Source organism: Rhamphochromis sp. 'chilingali' (assembly GCF_963969265.1).
Source record: "Rhamphochromis sp. 'chilingali' genome assembly, chromosome: 14".
In the NCBI taxonomy this organism is placed as follows: Eukaryota; Metazoa; Chordata; class Actinopteri; order Cichliformes; family Cichlidae; genus Rhamphochromis; species Rhamphochromis sp. 'chilingali'.
This window is the reverse complement of record NC_137941.1, coordinates 33,073,471-33,100,559: the sequence shown is the minus strand read 5'-3', so window position 1 is coordinate 33,100,559 and position 27,089 is coordinate 33,073,471. Positions and strand designations below refer to the sequence as shown.

At 40.7% G+C, this 27,089-nt stretch overlaps 1 protein-coding gene across 1 annotated transcript; it reads right to left on the bottom strand.

The window, feature by feature from the left end:
• Nucleotides 1-1,406: 1,406 nt before the first annotated feature.
• On the bottom strand, nucleotides 1,407-25,869 carry fam124a (family with sequence similarity 124 member A). The gene is made up of 4 exons (XM_080903326.1): nucleotides 25,633-25,869; nucleotides 21,083-21,114; nucleotides 8,524-9,290; nucleotides 1,407-2,501 (listed from the first exon to the last, which is right to left on the bottom strand). Exons 1-4 carry the CDS (start codon nucleotides 25,710-25,712, stop codon nucleotides 1,695-1,697), a joined length of 1,686 nt encoding a protein of 561 aa, XP_080759452.1. The 5' UTR covers nucleotides 25,713-25,869; the 3' UTR covers nucleotides 1,407-1,694.
• Nucleotides 25,870-27,089: the final 1,220 nt, after the last annotated feature.

Sequence of the window (27,089 nt, the reverse complement as noted above, 5' to 3'; positions counted from 1 at the left end):
CTTATGGGATCAGCTTGGACATGATGTTCGTGCCAGAGTGACCAACACAATCACATTTGCCTACTTGTGACAAATGCTGGTTGAAGAATGTGATGTAATCCCACAGCAATACTACCGAGGCCCCTCTTTGTTAAAAGAATAAATTATTAAATTGCCAATTTGTCTTTAGTCTTCAAATTTCAGTTATCCAGTCCAGTAAACAACACCAAACAAGAGCCAGTAACAGAATCTGCTGTTTGGCATTGGCAAAGAAGATCTGGCAAGTTTTCATGGGCGCAACCTACAAATGCATTTTCCTTACAAATGTGGCACCATTTAAGGGGAAATAAACAGGCTTTCCAACAGTGTAAGATTTGTTGCCAAGAAGCATCACTACAAGAAATAATTTCCTTACTTTCAGTGCCAAGTTTAGATAAAACGTTCCCTTTGAACAGAAAGAAACTTGCAGGAGAATCATGTGTGTGTTATTGTTCCTGAATCTTATATCCTACTCTGTGGTGCAGCCTTCTGTACCTCTTGCACTTTTTATATTTACACAAAATGTCTTTTATTTTCACCATCTGGCTTCTTTTTAACATGCAAATGATCTTGTGCATATTTTTTTAAATATACTTACCACACATCTGACCACATTTACATTTACTATCACTCTTCATGTCTGAATTAAGGTTAATTTAAGGTTCTTAACCACTAAATTACAGACTATATGAAAAAAAGAATGAATGGGATCTTAAGTACAAATCAAAATAAACACATCCCCAGTCTGTGTACCTTAAAATGTGGAAGGAATTTAAAGCATTTCTCTTAACCGGAAGGATTGCTTTCCCTCTCGTGCTTCTCAAATTAATTTATGGCTACATTTCTTTGACCATTTAAGACCATATGACTGTACTCTAACTTTTAGTAGCTTCTGCTGCTTTCTCTGTGATAACTTTACATATTTTATCCACCAAGTTTGCAGATCCATGTACTTTTGAGTACTGTTAGTGTGTCAGTCTTATTTTGGACAGTGGCAGGCCCTTGATTTAAGAAAACTTTTTTTTTTTTTTTTTTATAGAAGAGCACTGGTGACCAACCTACTACCTGCACGGCAGTTTATGTTTAGCTTAAAGAGCTTTTTCTATGCATTTGGCAGCTTAATATTTCAAGATGCACAGTCTTCCAATTTTAAACCCATCAGATGAGGCATCCAGGCCAAAAGGACTTCACACAGGACTGAAATGCTAAATGTCTGGTGAAAGCATTAGTGGCAGAAATCTTCTTTTCACTTATATCATGTCAGTTTTTAATGTTGCCATTTGGTTAGGCCTACACAACAAATCTAATTGGTTATGATCAGTGATGTAGAAAACGTGACACCTACCCTACGTTTAATGGAGTGTTAAGCAACACATTTGAAAGGGGACAAACAATTTGCAATTTTATTAAATGTTTCTGTACACAGATATGCAACTTCTCCATTAAATGCGTGAAAGTAGATATGAAGTAGCATTTACAGAGTTTATATATACACATGCAAAAAAAAAATGCAGCATTCACAAATATTTCAGAACAAACTTTGTGCTTTGCTTCAGTTTGCTGTTGTTGTTTTACTATCAAACACCAGGGGGCAGAGTAGAGCTTACATGATTGTCTCAGCACTAAGGTTTGATATTACTGACCAGAGTTAAGTCCTATGAGCCTTTAGCAAAAGATCAGATGTAGAATTCTTGTTCTTCCTCTTCTGTCGTGTCTTTCTCTTCAACTGGCACACTAATTATGCTGCAGCTGTCTGACTCGTTCACTGAAGCTGAGGACAGTGTGTTTGCACTGGTGCTTTGGGAACATGACAACTGCAAGGCAGACCGAGAGCTTTTGATGGAGAAGCTGTTTGGAGTCCGGCCCAGAGCGGCCGATTTGTAGGTGCCCTCTTGGGTGATGGGAGAGAGGTGGGGTCCGATGTCTTCTGGTGGGGCCGATAATGGCCGAGGAGTCTGTGGGAGGCTCGATTTGACGTACGCAGACACAACTGTGAGGTCCACACTGCTACCTGGATTTACCTTGTTTCCCGTGTCTACATCCGTCTCCTCTGCCCCGATCAGAGCGTCCACATTGAGGCGGAAGGGCGGGATGAGCGAAGAACTCCGGTGAAGGGAGTGGCTCCTGTAATTGGGGCTGGGACAAGGACCCGGAGAGGAACAGGCAGAGCGGGAGCTGGCTGAGCCCATGTTGGGTAGAGAGAAGAGGGATCCGGACCGATTGCCCGTCCAATGGGACCTCCAGCTGTCAGGATGTTGTTGGTCTGGCCACTGCTCCTGCTCATCTGGCTCCTCACATGCCAGAGGCATGGAGTAGTGGGAGGTCGGGTGGACTTTGGAACGAGGTGGCATCCGTTGATGGTAACGGCGGTTCCTGTGAGAGGTGGCGCTGCGGGTGAAGGTGGACGGAGCAGAGGCAGATTCAGTGACGGTGCATGATCTGTAGCAGGGATCATGTCTGTGTTTGCAGTATGCACCCTGGACCTGAATAGGAGGGAAAGAAAAGCAGTGAAAATATAGCGATTTGGGGTCAAGGGTCATATCACCATGTGGGATAGGTGGTAGGGCAAAAACAATTGTAGCTTATAAACTGCTTCCTTTAACCTGCCTATTCTGATAGTAGACTGTCTGTATGCTCTATTTGTTCACATGGGATCTGTGGGTTCAAGACCATTAACCTCCCTCTGTACAGGGCTTCCATGCAACAGGACACTCCTCACACAACATACAGGCAGCAAAGTGAAGGAGGAAGAAGTACAAGGGAACCCCGGGGTCTCCAAACACACCCCACACCCCCTGCTCTCACCCTGGCCTCTGAATGCTGATGACTTCTCCAGCTGTTGATGTGAGTCACAGAAGAACCCCCTGTGTACTGTACATATATCCATTCAGGATCTTAAAATCAGAGTGCGCTGTTCAGACAAATCGATGAAATATTACAAATCCAAAAAGGAAATTATGAGAAGCAGGAAACACATGAAGCAACACTCCCCTGTTCTGACATACAGTGACTGCTGTTGCTTTAAACATGTAAGGCAGCTGCAGCAGCAGGTTCTCGTCTATGATTTCCTCCTCTGTATATATTGAAATCCACAGCGCTCTGCTGATAGTTTCTCCATGTTTCTGTTCTCTTGTCAGCTCCGTCATCCGACTTTCCAACAAGACAATACAGACAGAAGCAATAACTTCCCACACAGCAGCCCCCAGACAATCTTCTGAAGCAGCACAGGGACTGAGGGGAATCTGCACATTTCCATATGTTGAACAATAAATATATAAAAAGAAGTTCAAAGTGATTTACAGCTTCCTCACAACAATCTACAGTCTGTTCAAGAAATCACTAAGTCTCTATTTCTAACCTCTATAAATACTGTCTGATAATGATAGGTTGAATCCAGTACAGCAAATATTCACTCAGTCACTTTATTATTGGGTACATGGCAGCAACTCAACGCATTCAGGCATGTAGACACTATTAAGGCAACCTGCTGAAGTTTTAACAGGCCATCAGAATGTGGATGATTTGGTGATTTGAGTGATTGAACAGGCAAGTCCAACTATTTTGAAAACTGGTGATTTGAGATTTCCCCCACAAACACATCTAGGGTTTAAACAGATGGTCAGAAAAAAGGAAAATATCCAGTGATATGGATCACGTCTCGTTGATGCAAGAGGTCAGAGGAGAATGACAAGACTGCTTCGTGCTGATAAGCATCTCTGAATGCACATTACATCAAACCTCGAAGCTGCTGATGAGCAGAGGAACCGACTGCATGACACTCCTGTCAGCAAACAACAGGAAACTGAGGCTATAGTTCAGAAAGACTCAACATACTGGACAACAGAAGATAGAAAAATGAGCCTTGATGTCATTTAGATGGTAGTTTCAGACAATATGTTACTGCAGCATAATTATAATGCAAAAATTCTGCTCAGTTCAAAGCATGCAGGCAGCTTTTCTTGAGATAATAAAACAAAAATTACAGTTACATAACACGAGCATCTGTATTTGCATCTCTGAAACTGTAATGTTTGGAAGTAACACACATACTTCACAACAGTGACGTGCTGCTTGCAGGGCTGGTTCCTGTAAACTGGAGAGAACTGTAAATGTTATCCAAGACTAAAAACTACATATTTTATTAGCTGTAACATTCTGGAGTTTTACTGATGCAACTCGGTTTAGTAAAATTACTCTTTGAACTGAGGAAGGGTTTTATTTTGAAAGTCTTTATGAGACAAAGCTGTAATCCAGGGTTTTGAGATTGGTTTATGGCAAAGAGGGTCCTCACAAGACTAAAGGTGCGTATGTGTGTGTGTATAAAAAGTGTAACAAAGCCCCCTGTGTTTTCTTCTCTCCCTGCTCAGTGTCTCAAAGTTGACTCTTTTATAAACCATCTCTCTCCTTTGTCTCCATCCTGCTCTCTGCTCTCAGTCCACTTCATCCTGTTTATCTTTTCCTTACTCTTCTTCTCTTTGTTTTTCTTGGTCTGCTTCTGCTCTCAAGCAGTGGCGTCACCTTTTCCTTGCATGATGCCCATTTATTCCTTCACTAAAGCACCGACTGAGACAAAGGTGGAGGACCAGCTACATTCTCTGTCAGCGTAATCTATCGTGCTTTACTAGGTACCATCAGTGAATGCTGACAGTAAAAGAGTTTAGACTGCACTGTAGCACAAATAGTGACATAGAAACACAATAACCTGCACTCATTTTGTGTTCACTAGGTTCATATTAATCCCAAAGCTTCCACAATTTCCTTTTTCCATCCGGACATTGGATAAAAATGTAACATTAGCTTCATTGTTTGGCCTTTAGTCATTTGTTGTGATTCTCTCATTGCTTAGACATTTGACAGATAGATGTGAGGCTCTAAGAAGTATATATATATATATATTTTTTAAGTAGATCTCTCAGCAGTTGTTCATTCTTTGTTTGTGGCTGATGCCAAACGAGTCTCAGTGTGCAGATCAGCTGCACACACTCGTTATTTACTAAAACTATTTTCTGTCCATGCGTGGGTGAAAGTTTCAATCCTCTGTCTACTATTAATACATGACAGCACGAGTTCAGCTTTCTGTGAGGACAAAATGCCAGTGAGGAGCCACAGCAGGACGCTGGGTAATGAGGCTGTTGACATGGTGATTATCAGACCCTAACTCTTGTAAGCTTTAGTTATCTGGGATAAGCCAGGTCAGCCGGATATATGACCTCAGGAAGGCAACGCCACGACAACGGGACACTAATCCTCAACAATGCTGTGGAAAGCAACACATTTGGACTGTATTTATGTTTATAAACAAAACTCTTCACATGATGAGCTTTTGCTTATGTGTGGCAGTGTGACTGTGGTTTTCAAAACTGCGTTACTGAGGCGACGCTCTAGATGATCAAATAGGGAACCATTTTATGTTCCTGTTCCTCAGACCATGAAGAAAACAGAATCCGATTATAAGAAAGGACGATTTCTTTTCCAGACTTGCAGCATTCTGGAGGCTAAATTTACTAGAAAGCTGGAGCATTTTTGAAGCTGGCATGGTTATAAAAACTCCAGTTGATCAACAGAAACATTTAATGAGCTGGAGAATTTGTTCCTTTAATAAAAATTCATATTAATTTCATATGAATATGGAAAAGCATCTCCTATGGAGCACTTAGTGCTTTGAAGTGTCCAGTCAATAGTCATCCAAAGCAGGTTTTGTTAATGCATTAAATATTATAAGAATTTGTAATTTAGTAACAAATTGATGCCGAAAATTCTATTTGCTATGCTATGCTACTGTCTCTCAATGAAAGCAACAAACATATGTTGCATCATATGGATAAAAATAAAGAGAGAAATTAATACAGTGCTGTGCAAAGTCTGAAACCAGCCCTCATTTCTTTATATTTTGCTTCTGAGGAGCCATTGTAGCCTTGTACCTGACCATTTTCAGAGGAAGTTTTTTTGGTTGATAACCCACTCAACACTGACCTATGAATCATCTAAGTATAAAAAAGGCACTTAACTCAAGTGATGTACCAGTGTTGTATCCATGCATAACAGACACCTTAACAAAGAACCAGTTTTAAATAGTATCTTTCGGCCCTTTGTTACCAAGCAGCCCGTCACAAAAACATAATTTGTTCCCATTTCTGTATTTCAACCTATGAAAAACACCAAAGATAAAAAACACAAAAAATTAAAAAAAATTTGAAACAAGTGATTTTGAGTATACTTTCAAAAACATTTTGTTTTGCAGAATCGGGAGGCCAAAACATTATCTACAGCAGATAAACAGTCTCTGAAAGTCCTGAGCTTAACAGGAAAACAGGAAAGAAATCTCATCACTGAAGCCTCATCAGAAATGGTCTCAGTGGAGGTTTGGCTGTCAAGAAGTTAAGGAAGGGAAATGGGGAGTAAAAGCTGAGGTATGTCAAATTACACAAGAACTGGACTGGGAAAAAAATCTGTGGTAACTGGTCTGATGGAGTGAGGAATCTTAATTTTTAAACTTTGGTTCATCCTGTCATCAGTATGTATGGTGGAGGTCAGAAGAGAGGTGAGTATCTACAGCCATCCGTGGCTTCATTTTTCACCATGGCAGTGATCCCAAACACACTGCCAATGCAGCAAACGCAAACCTGGTTAGAAAAACACTGAATGGAATACTCTCAGTCATGGACTGACCTCCATAGAGTTCAGACTTCAACATTTCTGAAGCAGTGCGGGATCATCTTGACAGAGGACGGAACAAAAAGCAGCCAAATTCCAAACAAGAGCTTTGAATGTCCTTCAAGAAGCCCGGAGTAATATTCGCGTACATGTACAAACTGCTGTTGCCTTATATACTGCATTTCCATATTTGTTTACACATTTCAGTAAATTGTTGCACATATTTCCAATTTTCCCAGCAAAGTATAAAGAACTGAGGGGTGGCTTGAGACTTTTACACAGCACTAGATGCATGTGGTGATTTTTATTAGCGAGCCAATGAAAGAAAACAAAAATAGACAGAAATAAGTTTGACAGATTTTCACTATTACTCTAACACGTCAGAGTATTTATTATATACTGAAACGTTACAGCTGCATCTGTAGCTCCAGGTTCCCAGGAGGCTTGTGTTTTCTTGTTGGGAGCTGGGTGTTGCCATTATCCCAGCCTGACAAAATATACATACACTGTGCACAACTTTCTGTGAATAAAAACACTCCCTCTCTGCTTATCTCTACAAAGAGTGTTTTTACAGAATGTAGTTGATGTTTTGGGAGATAATTTATTCCTTTCATATCACTGTGCCTCTGTTTCACTTGCCTACATTTAATATATTTAATGTATTGTAGTCGCTGCAATGTGGAGGTCCATGTGACTTGATTCCAGGTGGCAGCTAAGCATCATGCATATGGCCCATTGTCATGATTTATTAGCTTATTGTTTCTCTCTGTGCCGTTCCAATCCCAGTAATGGACTGAAGCTTAATCGGCTTGAACTTTCAACACTACTTATCTCCGACCGCCTGGGCACATATCCCCCGATAGGTGATACCTTTCCAACAAGGGCCGCTTGATTCATGTCAGTCTTTATGTGGGTGTTTATATTCAAACCCACACAGGCTTTTCCAGCACCTTTCAATATGGAAAGATGGAGGAATTAAATTAAGGACCTACAATAAAATAACTGAATCCTTCTTGTCTGCTGTATGATCTTGTTATTTCTGGATTGAGAATCAGTCTGAACTGCTCTTCTTTTTCTTCCACCTATAAAACTGCCACTTTTGTCTGCTTCTCTTTTACACAATTAAACACAGATTCCAAACACTGCTGCACACCCAAGCCCATTTTCAGTGTGTTTTTCATCTTTCTTTCTTTATTTTACTCTTTTAATAGCATACAGTCGTACACAAAGGAAAGACTTGTGAATCGCTCCTTAGCATCATGTTTCAGGAGTTGAGCAACAACAAATCCTTTTACATGAGACCAGCTGGTTCCAACAACTAATTATAAACTTGCCTCATTTCATCAGATTAAACTGAAATTACTCGTGTAGGTTTTGGTGTATCTACAGGTATAAAAACATAACACACTCTTTCAAAATAAATCACACCATGCAATTGTGTTGAGTTGTACTTTTCCTATGTTAAAGTTACAGTTCAGTGAGGGCCACTATATTCAAAAGAAGAGTAAGAAGTTCCCATTTGCAGGATTTCACCATGCCTCCATTGTGACACCTCCCCACCGTCCCAGATGCATATTTAGTGGAGACTGACTCAGCAGCTGCAAGACCCCCAGCAAAGACCACAGCAGGCATCATTAAGAGATCGATGTAACATTTATTAATACCCATACAGCACAAAAAGTGAAGGCGGGTAGCAAAGTGGTTTGCAGATGTGCAGCAACTGTGACTATGTAAATAAAGTGGTCCTTAATGAGACAGCCAAATGCGTATTTAAGCTGATGTGGGCAGGAAATTTTAAGGCACATATACATTTAAAAAAACCCAAAAAAAAACAGAATGAAAAACGCTTACCTGCAGTAGGATCTTATTTCCATCGTAGTCCTCCGTTTGCCAGCGCACCTCACTGATTGGGCTGCAAGGGTGTGGCAGCAGGGGCACCAGCACTCCGACGTCCCGGACCCTCACCTCCATTACTGCCGAGTCCAACACCAGGGGACTGTGGCCTCGTGGGAGTCTCTTAAAGGACAGCTGGATCTCCATATCAGGGTTGGAGTACACCACAAAGAAGCAAAAGTCATCCTTCTTTTGTGCAACCCTCCGCTGAAGCAGCAGCTTGTACAGCCGCACCATATCAACATAGTTTTCATGGCGGCAATAGACTGTGAAACGCACGATTTCCTTCCCATAATGGACCTGCCGCACGGCCCAGAGCGGCGTGCCAGGAGACAGAGTGAAAAAGTCCTGACTGCATGGGGTCAACGGTAGCATCCGCCGGCCATTGCTGACTTTTTCAGTATGGTGGTAGTGCCAGGGCGGCCGCTGCAGAGCGCGATGCAGCATCAGTATGTGCTCATCACCGCCGTAGGCCTCCTGGAGGAACAGGATGACCGCCAGGGCTGGCTGGCAGGCTGAAGCTGGGCTTCCATTTTGATGCCGCTTTGCCCGAGGTCGCTGAGAGACGGAGGCTCGCTCTGAGACCCTGAAGAGCTGCAGTTCAGGGTGAACCCACGCCAGCACGGCGTCGGCAGCATGCTGCAGGAACTTGCCCTCGCCGGGGTCAGCAATGAGGTGGATGCTGACAAGGAAGGGATCCTGGAGCTCACCCATGGATAAGTCACCTCCAACAGCACACATGGAAGACAAAGTAGAAGAAACAAGGAGGACAGGAAGAAAATTAGATAAAATGGGTATTTTTGAACTTTATATAGAAATAAGAAGGTTAAAAAAAATATGAATTCTTAAATAAAATGAATCTGTTGCTCCAAACTGTCGAGATCTATCCATCCTTCTGCTAAGCTATTCCTTGGACACTGGGAATATTTTTTCCTGACACATTCACTCTTTTCTTTGTTTACTTCTTTGTTCAAGTTTTCCCATATTTTCTCACTCGCCTTCCCCATTCCCACAGATCTCAGCTCTCCATTTCACTCGTCCACATCCAACTCCATCTTTCTTACAATTCTGAGGTTTACCTTTTCTCCCCTCTCTCCCTCCCTCCTTTCTACCAGACTCATGTGGAGCAGGGCTTCTCTGTGGAGGCTCATTAGTGCCATTTAGGAGTCATTACTGAAGCCCAGAGGAATGTCCCAGACTGCAGCGGGAGCGATGCATTCAGGTGTAGCCTCTCCCTGAACCCCCGACATGGAAAAGCTCGGCACCGTGATGCAGGTGCTGCAAATCCACTTTTCCTATGCTGCCGACACATTTACGTCAATCAGTCTTTTCTTTCTTGTGTGTTACATGTAGAAACTCACACGGCTGCCTGTTATCTCCATGTACACTCACTCTTTGTTTTGCTACAGTCTTTAATCCGAGTTCTCATGGGACTTGTCCCATTTTGTTTGTGCTTTGGGAAAGGACACACAGGCTACTTTCCCTGGCACAACATACTGTTTCACCATTGCCAAAATCCCTCCGTGAAACCGAGAGGCCAAACAGGGATGGGTTTTGTCTCTCGAGTCCCACCGGCCTTTGTAAAAGGACAGTTTCAACTTGACCAAAGAAGTGACATTTTCAAAATGTCACTCTGTGGTTCCAATGGAACAGACCTAAATAATAGGTGTAGAGGTGCTATGAATGTAGCTGTTAAATATTAAAAGGTTCAGTAAAAGCAAGATGTGGTGGGAAGTATACATTTTGGTACAGTTAATTTATTTTATAACGACCCGAGGCTCGTGTCGGTGATGTTCCACCACAAAACTAATGTTGGTCCAGGCTGTGATTAGTTTTGTGGCATGTAAACACCGAGGATCTATAAGCAGATGTGAAGGCAAATTTAGTTTTAATAAAATGCAATGAAGCCTCAACTGTGACACAGAGCAGCCCTAAATGGCAGTTTGTCTACAGCGGTAATGACATCCGGATCAAGAATGTTCCACAGCAGGTTTAAGCGGGATGTCGGCGCACTGACATCCTGTAACACACATCTACGCGCCTACACAAAGAGAGACGGAACTGCTGTCATTAACGTCACCCTGATCCCTTACAATCACTGTTAACATGTAGCTGGCATTAAAACGCCAAACAAGTGGATGATAGGGCTCTTTAAGGGTATTTACTGCACAGCACATTGTGCCGACACACAGACAGCTCGACGTCTTCACACTCCTGCTGCACACAGCTCTCCTGGGATCAGTTTTCATGAGTCAGAGACCTTTGCCCCAACCATCTTATTTCTGCCTCATTAGAAAACAAACAAAAACAGCAAAAGAACCTAAAAAAAAAAAATCATCATCATAACCATTCCTTTCTTATTTAAAAAAATAAAATAAATAAAAATCTCAGTTTCTTGCTTTTACATTTGTCTTTTTTTTCCCTCCATTCCCCACCCCCACACTCTTTCTTCTGCCATTTTTACACATGACAACTTTTGGGGGAATCAAGTTGGGATATTTTCCACAGTTTCCCTTTCTTTTGTAGCACGCAGCAGGAAGCAGCACGCCCCGGCCGTGTGCTCACTAATGGAAATACTGCATGTGGTTTAGGTAAGGAAGCTGGACGGAGCATGCAGGAGGCAACGTACACCGACATCCAAGCAGAGAATGGAATATTAGTCTCTCTCTGTGTTGTGTTCCTTGCACCAGTGCATAAAGCTACTAGCTACATGCTTGCAAAAATCCACTGAAAGGTCAAGATGTCTACATACTGACTTGTTCAAGGGAGACAGATTAGATCAATTAGAAAATTACTGAATAAGAAGCCGTTTATGGGTTTTTAGTCCACTGTTTAAGTTCAAAAATCAAAATGTGTTAGATTCACAGATGTCCCTGCGTTAAAAGCAGCGGAAAGATAATCTGGCAAGCTCATAGACGAGCTGTATGAGCTGCAGTGTTTTGGCCCATCTTTCTAAAATATACAATTCCAATACCTTGTACAAAGTGATACTTTTCTTGGCAATAAGGGTTAATGTGGAGCTGGAAAACAAGAGAATAAATCAGAGATTAAGTCTCCCCAATCCTGTGAAGGGAACGTAAGGCGTTTGTGAGTAAAGCTCTGGAGAAGTGTGTCTCTAAGCTCTTAATCCACTTGAGTCTTCAGGCTAACTGACTCGATTGACTACATACAACTCATGCATGTGCATATCCATCCTCAGCACACACACAGGATAAAGTGGTGTGAAAACGTGTTTTCCTCCCTTCTTGATTTCCATGTGTTGTGCATATTTGTCAGACTTACATGTTTTAGATTATCAAACTGTTTTTTATGTTAGACAAAGATAACGCAATTAAATGCAAAATGCAGTTTTTAAATGATGGTTTCATTGATCAAGAGAGAAACGTTTCCCAAACCTAGTGGGTCCTGTGTGAAAAAGTAATTGCCCCTCTTGTTAAATCGTGAATTAACTGTGCTTAACCTTTTTTTTTTTTTTTTTTAAAGCAGAGTTCACTTTCATTAAACACACTTAGGCCTATTTATTGGCAGAGGTGTTGAATCAAGAAATCATTAAACAGAACTTGTTTGACAAAGTACAGAAAGGCTAAAAGATGTTAAAAAAAAATTTAAAAAAAGGAACACATCATGGCATGATCCATGGGAGAGTTCAAGGAGAAAACTGCTGTTGACCAGTGGTTTTCTCCTTGAATACTCATTATCAGTTTTTCCAAAAAACATCTTGATGATCCCCAAGACTTTTGGGAAAATATTCTGTGGAGTGACAAGTTTAACTTTTTGGAAGGTCTGTGTCCCATTACATCTGGTATAAAAGTAACACAGCATTTCACAAAAGGAACATCATACCAACGGTAAAGTATGGAGGTGGTAGTGTGATGGTCAGGGGCTGTTTTGTGCCTTGGGACCTGGAAGACTTGCTGTGGTAAATGGAACCATGAGTTCTGCTTTCTACCAAAACATCCAAAAGGAGAATATCCGGCCATCTGTTCTTATTCGTGTGAAGCGCACTTGGGTTCTGCAGCAGGACAATGATCCAAAACACATCAGCAGGTCCACCAAGAAAAACAAATAGAAGACTTTTGAGTGGCCTAGTCAAAGCCCTGACCTGAATCAGATTGAGATGCTGTGGCATGACCTTAAAAAGGTGGTTCAAAAGCCCTCCAATGTGGCTGAATTACAACAATTCTGCAAAGATGAGAGGGCCAAAATTCCTCTGTGGCGCTGTAAAACTGCTTAGGGCGACTCTAACCAGTTATTAGGTTTAGGGAGAAATCACTTTTTCACACAGGGTAGGTTTGGATTTTTCCCCCAATTAATATCAAACAAATTCACTTAGAAAATGCATTTTTTTGTTTGTTTACTTGCGTTATATTTGTCTAATATTTAAATTTGTTTGATGATCTGAAACATTTAAGTGTGACACATAAAAAAAAAATGGAAATCAGGAAGGGGGCAGACACTTTTGTACTCCACTGTAAAAGTGCCCATTTATAAAAAGGGACGGTCTTGTCCAGTTCTCAGAGACTTTAACCTTGTCTCTGTGGATACGTGTTAACCAGGAACACATGCTCGCTGCCGTACCCGCAGATGATGACGTGAGATAAAACAACACGCCTTCCAGCGAGCCCCCTCCACATATGAGAGTGATTAGCAGCGAAAACTCAACCTCTCCTCGATGTGTGTATGTGTGTATGTGCGCAGAAGAACTCCAGTCGCAGCTTTAGCTAGCCAGGCCTTCAGTGTAAAAACAAAACAACTGAACTTGGAAATTCAAGATGTGGGCCCCTTTTGTCGTCTGCTGAGAAAGAAAAAAAGAAGGGGGGGGGGGGGGGGGGGGGGGGGAGAGAGTTCCAAATCTCATACATCACTTTGAAATGACAGAAAAAAATAAGTCAAAGATTTATATTAGTGCGAAGACTACATTTATTATGTTTTGGCACCAGTCACTCAAGGTGTTGCTCGCACACAGAAGCTGTTCTCTCATTTAGATTCAAATATCCTTTCTCTCAAGTCTCAAATGTGTGCCGTTTTCCATTTTCTGATAACTATAGAGTACACATACAGTCACAGTGGGGGATGCTGATTTTAAACGAGGAGGTCTGTGTTTGTAAACAGAATCAAAAAGCTCTCTTTGCAACAATTTTTCAGCTCTCCATCTGTGTGACGTCAAAGAGGGTGAATATCGAGTAGCCAATCAGAAGAAAGTTCACTTAAAGGAAGGAGCTAAGAAAAGCAAAACAAAACAGTCAATTACTTGACTGGATATAATAAAGCAATTTTGTGCTCATTACTCAGTACTGCATTTTCACATCATCAATCATTACCTGTCACTTCCCAACAACAATTTGGACATTTTTAATTATAGTAAAACATCAATAAGCCAGGTACTAACTCAGGAAGTTGTTAAACCTACGTGAAACCTAATAATTATTATTAATAACTGTATTTTATTTTTTTTATTTAACAAGTAGTAATTTACTTTTTTCGGCCTTGCCCACTCCACTCAGCTGCCTTTCCATCTCATTCTGTCTGCAGTTTGCTGAGTCGAGGTTTATCTGATCATGTCTGAACCAAGCTGAACATAAATGTGAACCCCTTTAACTTAAACTTTAACAGTTGTTTCATATGACTCTGACAAAAAACAAAACAAAAAATAAATACCCCCACCCTTAAATTACCTAAGCAGTTCTCATACAAAGACTAAGGTAAAGTGATATATTGCTGTCTTCTGAGATAAGAGCTCAGGCTTCTGTTTGGATCTCTGCTTGTCAGCTGCATCTCACACTGTGAGCGACATACATGGGAGAAAAAGAAAAACGCCAAGTCTGCATTTCTTCATGTAATTAAATAAATTAAAGCTGCATGAGTTGACGCAGTGAGAAAGAAAACAAGCTTGTTTACTTTGTTGTCTAGAAGATACAAAAGGACCTGCTATAGAACTCCTATAGAGCAACATAAACAAAGAGCCTTAAAAAAAAAAAAAAAAAAAAAAAAAAAAAAAAAGGGAATTGCTGACTTCCTTTCCCAGAGCGGAATATACAAAGGGCTCAGTATGTGAACGCCGCCAGCCCTCAAGTTTCACAGAAGATAAAAGCAGTCAGACCAAAATGTAGAGATACTATTCCTGGCTTTAAAGTGCTGTTAGATTCAAACTTAAGAAGAAAGATAGATTGATTAGATAGTGAAGACTACACAGCCAGGATCATGGACGTCATGTGACCTTCATTGTCTGAACACACGTGGAACGAGGCAGAACGGCTGAGGCAAGGGACAAACGGCAACTTGAAAAAGTTGCATTTCCTGCACAAATACCAGGTGAATGCTGTATAGCAGAAATCATGTGCTGAAAACAGTTGAAGAAACAGAACTGTCTGCTGAGAAAGAGGTGACGGAGCTGAACTGTCTGCTGAGAAAGAGGTGACGGAGCTGAACTGTCTGCTGAGAAAGAGGTGACGGAGCTGAACTGTCTGCTGAGAAAGAGGTGACGGAGCTGAACTGTCTGCTGAGAAAGAGGTGAAGGAGCTGAACTGTCTGCTGAGAAAGAGGTAAAGGAGCTGAACTGTCTGCTGAGAAAGAGGTAAAGGAGCTGAACTGTCTGCTGAGAAAGAGGTGAAGGAGCTGAACTGTCTGCTGAGAAAGAGGTGAAGGAGCTGAACTGTCTGCTGAGAAAGAGGTGAAGGAGCTGAACTGTCTGCTGAGAAAGAGGTAAAGGAGCTGAACTGTCTGCTGAGAAAGAGGTAAAGGAGCTGAACTGTCTGCTGAGAAAGAGGTAAAGGAGCTGAACTGTCTGCTGAGAAAGAGGTAAAGGAGCTGAACTGTCTGCTGAGAAAGAGGTGAAGGAGCTGAACTGTCTGCTGAGAAAGAGGTGAAGGAGCTGAACTGTCTGCTGAGAAAGAGGTGAAGGAGCTGAACTGTCTGCTGAGAAAGAGGTGAAGGAGCTGAACTGTCTGCTGAGAAAGAGGTGAAGGAGCTGAACTGTCTGCTGAAGATGGATTTTTTTTGAAAGAGTACACTGAAGAGTGTCAAGAAAGCAGAGGGAGAACGAGCCAGGAGGATTCAAACCTGCGCCACCGCTCTCAGGGCCCCTGCTCATCTCAGTGAGCCAAAGCAACACTCATCCCAGGGATAGATGTGACGAGAGAAAAAAACGGCGTCAGTTCCAGAGTTTGAAATCTTAGAGGAGGACAGATTTCCTATTCTGAAACAAACGTAATTCATGGGAAAACAGTAAATGGTATCAAAAAAATTCTTTCACCGTGAGCGTCAGGAGTGTTTGAAGATATATTGCCACAAGGCTCATGCCTTTGGAGTCCACAGTTTAGGACAGGGGTGTCAAACTCAAATACACAGTGGGCCAAAATTCAAAACTGGAACAAAGTTGCGGGCTAACGTTAATATTTATTGAAATATATTTATTCCTCCAGATAAAAGAATGAATCTTTTCTTATGGACTCAAACACGTTTTGCTGAAAAACTTAATATGGAACAAGCTAAGCTTAATACTAAACAATATATATATTAGCTGTATAATACCAGTAGCCCAGCTCTAATAGTAATTAGGTGTGGCTTCGCGGCCCAAATGTAATTAGGCTGCGGGCCAAATTTGGCCCGCGGGCCAGAGTTTGACACCTATGGTTTAGGAGATATGATGAGTTGAAATGTTAAAGAGCTTAATATTTTAGAAAGTATATAAGTTGCGAGCAACTTTTCAGTAACTTTTGTTTGCTCTAGAGCAAGCCATATACTAATCTGAAGGTCGGTGGTTTGATCCCTGACTGCTCCAGTCTGCATGCCAAAGTATCCTTGGGCAAAATACTGAACCCTGAGTTGTTCCTGATTCGTTCATCCAAGTGTGAATTTATATGAACGAATGGGCAAATGAAGCGCGTTATATAAAGCACTTCAAATCCTCAAGTACAACAGAAAAACACTACATAAGAGCCGGTCCATTAACCATTTATACACAACAAGATTCTAATAAAAACACTGAAAAACACTCTTCGGTGCTGGTGAACATGCATTTCTAAATCTTAGTTATGTAGATCGAGCAGCATGTTAAAAGCTCAATATAGTCAGTGCAATTTTAATTCCTCACAGGTTTGAATTTCTGGACCGAGTTCAACATGGATCCATTGAAAAACATCTCAAATCTCCCAGTTCTTCCAGGATCTGGGAATAAGTTCAAAAGATGAGAAACTGCTTTTTCCTGGTTTCACTAGCCCCAAATTATAGCAAGATGACAATTTTTTTTTTTTTTTTTTTTAAACGTAATTTGATCTTAGATCAGAGGCAACATAATGAAGCTAACTATGAATACACTGGTATTTGCTCTCACATTGACTTAACAGACGGCTAGTACCCAGTAATAACTGTCCTACTTCACTGTGCACTCAGTCAGCACGTACATACTCACCCATTCATTATCACAAGGGCCCACAACAAGGCCGACAGACTGAACTGCTTCAATTAAGCCATTAACAAAAAAGCCGACTGCAGCACATTTAGCGCTGTTCTGGCCTCGTGGTTCAACTCTCATTCTGGAGGATGCACATTTGGTAACACTTAATCCAAGCTGCCTCAAAACAGGGCATGGATTTCATACATTCAGCTGGAGAGAAGGCACCCCAACCTTGTGTGTGTGCGTTACAAGCTGGTCTGTTACGGGTGGTCCTTGGGCCATCAGGTACTATTCAAACTGACTGTGTTGAAAGTGTTTTGGCTGACATCACCACGAGTGGTTTGCCGTTAAAATGGATACTCGCCGCTGTCCCTTTGAAAGAGCAGTGTGTTTGAGCGTGAACACAAGACGGCGCAGATAAAAGGCAAAGAAGCAATAGACACCACACTCTGTTACACATGAATTTGTAACATGAATTTGTAAAATTTGAGTTAAAAAAAAAAGAAAAAAAGAAACCCATATAAAATCACATACTTCAGTAATTATAGTTGAGCGAAACAAGACCAGCATGCAAGTGCCAAAAACTGCAGTTCCTTAAATGAACACACTCCAGAAGTGAGTCAGTCCCCATGTTTGCAGCCTGATGCATACAACCGTTAAGGTCTCCCTTTCATTTTATGAAGGCTTACAGTTAAGCATGATTATTGGCATGGTCGTGGCTGGGTGGGAGAAGTGGAAAGGTTCCAGACTGCCTGAGATGATATTAAATGGTAAACTTAATTTTTTAAATTCTAACTAGGCTGAAGAGAATATAAACAGACTTACAGGCTTCATACGGCTTTACTTTATAAAATAATCAATTCTTGGATTACTTTTAACTAAAGATAAAAGTTTTTAAAGCTAAAATTTTAATCTCTTGCCAGGGATCTCAGGGATCCAGACAAATGAAGAATGAAGAAACGTTACACTACAGTGATGAAAACCAAAACCACATTTTAAGAAGCAGCTGCTTGTGGCAGCAGTGGTGCTTCTGCCGTTACTTCTTTTCTCCAAATTCTTTGAAGAGTTGCCTCAGCTGGCCTTTTCCTTTTAGCTCTGAATGTATCACCGTTTCTAAAATCTGCACCAGATTATTTTTATGTAACGCACATTTCTTTTGCTTCAACCAACAGACTCATTCTCATTCACAACTGGTAACTTATTTATTCAAATTTAAATATTTTTAAAAGCTTTCATTTCGAGGCCATGCCAGGTGAAGTTGTAAGTTGCTGCTACGTGAAATCTTACTGTGAAAAAAATAAAAAATACTGGAGGGGAAAGGATCAGTTGACAAAGAGCGAGCGAGTGAATTCGACAAAGTCGAAAGCTGATGGCAGCTCGCGGCTCTTGCTGTCGAGGTATTGATGTTGGAGGTTTAGCGTGACATCAAGGACTTAATCACCATGGACTTTATGACTAGTGTGAGCTGAGGTCAAAGGTTAGGGGTTAGGACCACCTTAGGAGAAAGTAAATGCACTTCTGTGGAGGCAAAAGACAAGAGGAGACTAAACCAGCATGCACCTCTGTGAAACGAATACATCAGTAGACACTCTGAGACAGGATGTTCCTGATTTTAGAAATTGTGCAAATGTAAGAAAACAGTTCTACACATTTGTTTAATTTGCACATTGATCAGAAAAGACTTACTGGAGGCCCGGGTAATGCCATCCAGAGCAAGTATCTGGTTAGACACCATGTTTCTAAGATTTTTAGTACAATAAGCTCAGTTTTATCTGAGTTTACAAGCAGGAAATTAGAGGTCTTTATGTTTTTAAGGCATTCCTTCAGTTTAATGAATTGATCGGTGTCATCTGGCTTCATGGATATCGATATATATAAAGCAACTTATCAGCTTTTATTGCAGTTTCCTCACTTCTTACAGTGTTACAGGGATGCTGTATGCAAAATTTTAAGAGCCATGCTAAAGATGAATCTGGACAGATGCAAAACAGGTCGTTTTTAGAACTTATACGATGTCTTATTATACAAAGTAAAAGAACAGTTTTCAGCCAATCAGAAACTATATCTTCTTAGACAAATGGTGCAAATTGTTTTACTTTAAAAAAAGGTCCTCTGGATGGATTTCAGTGTGTAAATGTATGCACGGTGTTTGCGCTCAGTAGTAGTTCCTGTCCAGCAGTGGACTTGTGAATGTGGTCACACTCTGTCCTGCAGTATGTATTTAAAGTTCTTGTGTTTTCGGACAGTGTCCCAGTGCACATTTTGTTCCAGCTCTGACCTCCAGTGATGACAATGGTGGGCAGAGGCTCATCTGACACAGCGATGACACAGGAAACAACAGGGGAAAACCAAACCAGACTCTCTCCTGGATCACTGTGTGTGTTTCACTGCTTCCTGGCTTACGGGTGCGGTTCAAGTGGGATAACACAGCTTCCTGCAGACCAGATTAATGGGCTAATATTGGATATAATCCTCCCATTGTAAAAAAGCCTGGAGACCTGGCAACCAGACTGAGAGCAGGCCACGGCCTCTGCAAACACAGACCTTCACAATCACGTACACTTTCAAAGAAAACTATGGACACACCCACAGTGTGTAAAAAATGCCCAAGACAGGAAAATGGCCTAATGATGCGAGACAATTCTGTCCAAATTTTGATTATTTATTATCCAGATTACTTTTTTTTTTTTCCCCATTTATTGTTATTTGTGAGACTTGGGAAAGCAGTAACATTGTTAACCCACAATGTGTAAATTATTATCCAGATTACTTGCTGATGTTTCTCTCATGTCATGTGCACGTTGCTTCAGATTTGTCTACCATACTGGATATGATACAACCACCGGCTGCTAATGAAAAATGCATAGTCCTCCTATTGGTTGACAAGTGATTCCTACAGGTTACTGACCAATGCTTAGTGAAATCAATCAAAAAGAAGGTGCTGTACCAGAAACCTCTTTAATGTTGCTTTGGTCACTATTGGATTGCTGTGGTTGCCGATAGTGTACAACAACACTTGCCAGCTGCTAGTCAAACTGTAGTGAATATTAAGAAACTGCAACTGAGACAATCTGCTAGCATCAAAAGTAATTACACTGAAGTTTTTGCCAGCTGCTCAGGGAATACACATTTTTCCTTAGTCAACACTATTGTTACACATCCAAAATTGTGGAAAATTGACTGTCACATGGTTAGTGACCATGTGATTCATGTGCCTTTAGTTTACTACACAGGCAAAAGCGTGTTCACACAACCAACTATGCAAGTACAGGCAAATAAATGTATGCTTAAACTTGTGACTGGGGCAGCGAATGGTTGTCTTTGTCTGTGTGTTAGCCCTGCGACAGACGGGCGACCTGTCCAGGGTGTACCCCGCCTCTCGCCCTAAGACAGCTGGGATAGGCTCCAGCGCCCCCCGCGACCCTAAAAAGGATAAGTGGAAGCGAATGGATGAATGAAACTTGTGACTGGATTTCTAAGCCTTATAACATAAGCCGATGTCATAATTAATAAAAAATATGGCCAAACCTACCAAAACAAGATCCAAATATTGATGTAAAAAATACACGTATAACACATTTCTACACTTGAATAAATTTATTAGCTGACTGAAAGGTTTGGTTAGAAATGCTTCTTGTCATGGGTGAACAGTTGCTGTGTATCTTAATCGAAAATTGTTGCATAGTTTATCTCATGGGACTGTTGCTGTGTAGATTATAATGATGATGCATCTGTTTACTTACCTCCCTTTTTAGGAGGACATTAAAAGTAAGCTTTTTATGTTTTCCCTCCACTTTGGCTTCTTTACCTCACCAATACAAATGTTTCATTTATCCCTGCGACTGCTAACCATTACTAACGTGTAAAATGCAATGTGTAGCATACAAACCGAGGTGGACAGAGGAAAGAAAAATGTAATAAACAATGTTGTTGTTGCTATACAAATACTCTTCCCTAAAATCTGCTGTGGATCTTACAGGCCACTAAACACAAAGACACAAACACAATCCTGGCCTGTGAGTGGATTTATTTAGTCAGCGTGTATTAGGGAGATAAAGACCTGAGCCTGAGCTGTGTGTGTGTGTGTTAGCAATACTTCATGTCACTGTTAATTTTACTTACTGCTTGTTGAGGACAAGGGACTGTAATCAGACCTGCAGAGGACAAAAGAAAACAGATTTTTTTAAAAGGCAGAGGAAATGTCGACAGAGAGGACAAGACAGAGAGAGGAGACAGAAGTTTATATTACAATATGAATTGCAATCTACATGATTTACAGGATGACACACTCCTATTTCAGATGAAGTGCTGACATCTGGCTAAACAGTAGGAGAGGTCCAGCTGGAAGGTCAGCAAAAATGCACACAGAGATTTCAGAGTGGTTTCTAACGGAAGGGATAAAAACGCAGGCATTTGCTCAAGTACTACTTCCACTACTGAGATACAGTACAGCTCCTAGCCTCTTGTATTTTACTTGAGTTCTAACTACTGCATTTTCCTAGTTAATTAACACATTAAATAAAACTTCCTGTTTTTTAGGAGCTAACAATCCCACTCAACCAGTAAAAACATCAAAAACGCTCCTTACACACTCACACATTAACAACAATAATAATAATAATAATAATAACTATTCTTATCCACATGATTGACATGATGCTGGAAATAAAAGGACGTGTGTGTGCCGGATTTTAATGTGTCATGAATTACTACAACCATATTGTTTCTCTTAATTATAGAATCAGTTCAGAAACAACTTCGTTGTTCCTTCCAAAAATTGGATAAAAAGATTGGTAACACATTCTACCATTAAAGTTACAAGTCATACAACTCAAACTAATGACTGTACAAGCGGAAAATATGCTCACTGAATCAGACATATTGGGAATTTATGACATTTAAAACATAGAAACTACTGAAAGTGTGAAGCCATCACTGGTATTAGCACGTAGATAAAAATAATGTTAATCACACAGTTGATTTAACTAACTTAAAAAACATACTGGTTTGGTTTCCTAGCCAAACCAAGTATGAATAACTACAAGAACTGGCATATAAAGTATGTGGCTCCAAAGCTGGTGGAAATAATGTGTAAATATGGCCAAGTTGAGATAATTTGGTTTTTCCCCTTCAATCTGCTGACAGCGTGTGCACTAGAAATACCTAGCTAGAGCCAGGAAGTGATTAGCCTAACTTAGCACAAAGACTTGAAAGAGGCTAAATTCTCCTGGCTAAATTCAAGGGAAAACTACCCACCCCTCAAAGCTCATTATTTCACTCCTGTATCTTGTTTAATATGTACACATGAGTATAACAGTTACATTTTTATGGCTGTACTTTGGCTTTCTTATAATGCTGGATTCTTTGTATATTGGTTCAAATGACAACCAGTCTCCCTGGAGAGAGGCCAAAACATTTCCAGTCCTTCTGATTTCTGTGCTATGTGAGGCTAGCCATGCCCAGGCTCCAGTGTTTTTGGTTGCACCAGTCTTTATGTAGAGTTCATTACAAGAAAGGGGGGGGGGGGGGGGGGGGGGGTATATTTATGGTTGGGAAAATGTAATTGATGAAGTAAAGGGTCTTCACTTTTTGAAGATTTATCTGCTCTTAAGCTTCAAAGAAAAGATAGAGAATTACATTTCAGCTAATCTGATCTCCAGACAGAGTAAAATTATGACATTTTATGAAATTACATCCAAGACGTGTTTGCCCACATACAACAAGGCTGACTGAGGAGCTAACTCAAATCCTGCAATTAATAATTTGGTGAAAAGGTTGCATAACTCCAGGTTCACATATATGCATTGCAACTTGACGATATTAGTCCCACAGGAGTCCTCTGACAGCCAGAGAACACTGTTCCTCCGCACACTCTGTGAGTCCATCTCTAAACTAATAAAAGTCTCTGGAACTGCAGGAAGCAGAAGAGCAAGTCTATTTCCTGCAGCGGGAGGTTATCAATCTAACTAATGGGCATTAGCGGTGTAGAGAAAGGAATGGGTAAGAGTGAGGGAAGCAGCAGGTGTGAGGACACAAAGGTAAGAAAAGATGATGGGCTTGCAGAGGCAATATAAATATTGGGAAGAACAGAAATAAGCAGAAAATTGCAGCAAAAGGGGACAAAGTGAAAGTCATACTCTCATCTCTGAGTGCACAAAGAAAAATGACAAGGAGTGGGGAAAAAAGTAGGTTTATGACTCTTTGAAATAGAGTTGGAGGTAGTAGTGTGCGCAGTTGCACACTAGTCTGTTTATTTTGATGGCTCCTTTGGGTGTGAGCATTTGGCAGGGCTACCCCTGCAGTGCCGGCTAGCATCCCGCCTGTGGTTCCCAGTCTGGCCGCACTGCCTCGCTTCATCTCCACCCAAAGACAATAAACACAAAGTGAAGCGCAGACAGGCAGCAACCCAGTCATACGCATAAAGTATGAGCGCAGGGTGACCCAGTGGGCTTAAAACTGAGTATATATACATATATTTAAAAAAACAAAACAAAAGAAACTTCTTTGACCCATGGAAAGCTAAAACAGATTCAGATGCAGAGCGATGAAGAGGGACTTAGGATGGCAAGAAAGGGATGAAGATGAAGGCATAAGCTAACCGAAAACGTTCGACTGTTCCAAGCGGTGACTCATGTGAGCATTTTACGGCCTATCACCTCTAAAGTCAGGCTCTGGTTATAGTCAGGAAGGATCTTTATCACGGCTTAAAAGAAACCAGACATGACTGATGGTAGATGGAAAGTCTGTATTCAATAACAACATAACATTATCATCCTACTTCCCCCAGAGCAGGGGTCTATTTACACAACCGTGACGCATATATTCATGTAGGTTTGTTGGTGTTCAGGAATAAAAATTATAAGTATTCTGTTTTTCTCGTTTGACAGAACAGCAGTTATATAAGAACACGGCAGAGACAAAGTCATACACAGGACCGACTCATCTATTTATAACTCACTAATAGGGGGTTAAGATGGACTTTATGACCAACAAAATATTGTTTATTTTATTCATTTATTCAAATGCACTGGTGGAGTGAAAGCGTTCTAAATTTAGTGGATTGAAGAAGAAGAGGTGGGGGATGTGAGCAGGTGGAGGTGGACGGGCCTGGAGTTTGTCATTTAACAAGGATACTTTTCACATACAAGTACTTTTAATGTAACTGATATTTGTCTGTATTTTGTTTTTAACCATTAACAACACAAACATTGATTATAGGCTAAATTCTGAGACGCTACAAGGCTGCGAGTGGTGGCAACAATTAGGTTGGACTGCTTGATATGGTGGCCTCGTATTTTCTTAACCGTGTGCAATTACACAATCAAATGTAAAACCGTGCTTGCACTACTAGATAAACTATTTTATGTAAGCCGTGACTGAAATGAAATCCTGTAATAAGAATATATAGAGTAAATAACAATTAACCTAATTGCATACCGGGCTTTTAATCTTTCTTCCACCATACATCTCCGTGAGGGATCACAAGGATCTATATAGGCAAGGTTAATACAATGTAAAGGCATAAAGAAACCTTGATGTGTAATCTGGGAGTTCAGAGATGTGCAGTTTGCCTGTGACTAATCTGTAAGGACACCACAAGCCCTTTAGCATAGGACATCATGTGACATGGTCATGTGTACATGAATGCCTCAATCGTTCTTCTGGTTTGTCCCGCACATGGTCAGTTTGACTCCAGGGTTTTCAGACACAACAGTTTTCTGACATATGGGACACGGTTTATTCAAACACAACGAGTTATATTTACCTAGACTTAACCAAGCTGCTTTGAAATGTGAAAATAAAGAAAGAAAAGTTGACGACACTTTAACTTCATCTACAAAACAAGCCACAGCTGGACTCTAACCTCAGTCTCCATGGTGAAAGTCCTGTGTTTGGTCCATTTAACCAGCCTTTATCCTGCTGCCTCTGTAGACTTATCATAAAATAAAATAAAAATCTCACTTCATCTTCTATCAGAAAGCCTTTCTGAAAAACCCTGAAGGCAAACTTCTCACACAAACTCACTACCAATTTTACTCTTTACTTAAAACAACAACAACAACAACAACAAAAAACAAACTAATATCCCAAACATATTAAAGACATATACGATCATCACGTTTATCGTGTTAAAGCTTCAAAAAAATGAAAGTGAACCTGTCTTTTAATTTTGCGAGACATACAGAGACACAAACACGCACGAAAAACAACTAGTAAATCCTTTACAACAACACAACATCAAATCAGTGACATACCGCAGGAGACAACGAGGCACATCTTTGTTTAATGGCTGCAAAGGAGTAAACAGCGTTAACTTAACACGCTTTCCTGCCAAACAACTTTGAGTTAGATCTTTTTTTTAATATTCCGCTAAAAATATTAGCATCCCAAAACAGCTTGTCCCGAGCTTAGTCTGCCTCAGTAGCAAGTGTAATATATAACATTTAAAAAATAAAATAAATAAGCCTGTGAATTTAACTGAGGATCGTCGAGACCAATAAGCCAAATCTCATTTAAAATAAAATAAAATAAAAATGTTGTGTGCTTTCTCGCTTCTTCTTAAATGAAAATGAGAATGCACGTTGGCTGTGGTTAATTTAAAATATTTCCTAATTCCAAAATCCCAAACATTTAGTGAGATATTCTGCATCTGTTGTTTCTCCTTCACTCACCCTCCAGTCTCGGCTCCTGAATCCACGCAGTCATCTTCTGTTAGGACTTTCTCCATCTCAGAGGCTCGGACGCGTAGCATTTAGCTGCATTATTTCAGTGAAAGCCACAAACTGAGCGTTCAAACGCCTGGAGAGACCACACTGAATCAGACGAACAGAAAACGCTCTAAATCCCCGCCGGTGTCTGGGTCCGCACACGAGCAGAGGGGTTTAAACTTGTTGGATCAACAAGCTGACTTTTCTGCGTCAGCGGCGGGCTGACGGGATGCCTTCAGTTGCTGTGGGAAATCTGACGACTACAAGCGAACGAGGCAAACGTTTGGATTGGAGTTTGGATTTTGTTCTCACATGTTTCAGTTTCCTGCTGCCAACATTATACCGGTATTACCGTGAACGGTATGATATGGCCCAGCCCTAATTCATAGTGTCTTCTAGACTAGTGGATCAGTTGAAGGGTCAGATGCATCTCTCAGCTCCAGTTTCAGAGCTGTGCTGAATTTTCCTCCCCTATTTCCTAAAGACATGACTTTCAGATACTGTTCATCTGCTGTAGATAGTTTTTAAGTCTGTCTACTTCTTCCACTTCTTCTTTTGTATTCCACTTGTGCAGTTTATCATAGATTCAAAGTGCCTTGAGTTAGGTGACTTTTTAAGTCCTTGAATAATGCATAGGTCAGTATGATTTTTTTTTTAAGACCAAACAAGCCTCAGAAAATGGTCCGGTGCAAGGACCAAGCTCACCCTAAGAAAGCCTGGAGAGCTATGCCTCAAGACAACTTAAAAAGTCTGACACCTTGCAAGTAAGATATAAAGAAACTGCGGGTGGCTCGAGAGTTTTGCAGTGTACTGTAGTTTAAAATACGAAATCAAAATTATAACCATAAAAATGGGGATAAATATTCTGACGTAATTGTGATTTAAACTACTACTCCAGTATTTTTGTTTTGTTTTTCATTTTAAGAGCGTTGAGCTAAAGACGTTTTTAACTCATAGTTTTTAAGACGGGTGGGTATATCTATATTTTTAGCAGTGTATGTATTTATTAGTGATGAAAATCCAAACTCTCGCACGTAATGAACGATGCACCTGGGGCTGGTAAGGCTGCGTTAACGAGCAGCACGCAAAGGCAACAGTAGCAAAAGTGCTGGTTTGGCGCCGTCAACAGGAAGGATAAGGTAATGCAGTGAGTCTGTCTTCCAGGTGGACCCACTGAGGTCAAAGAAGGGTCAAATTTCCTAACTGTAGACAAAACATTTTTTAGGCTCCCCCATATATCCCCATACTACCTTTAGCTTCCCTTACATTTAATAAGGGTTGCCTGTAATTGCACACCTGGATTTATTAGGTAAAAATATCACTTTCATTTTTTGGTTTTTTTGTAATAACAAGCTGTTTAAATTTAAGCAACCACAGCATACACTGAAGTAATGAAATAAGCAATGAACAATTATTAATCT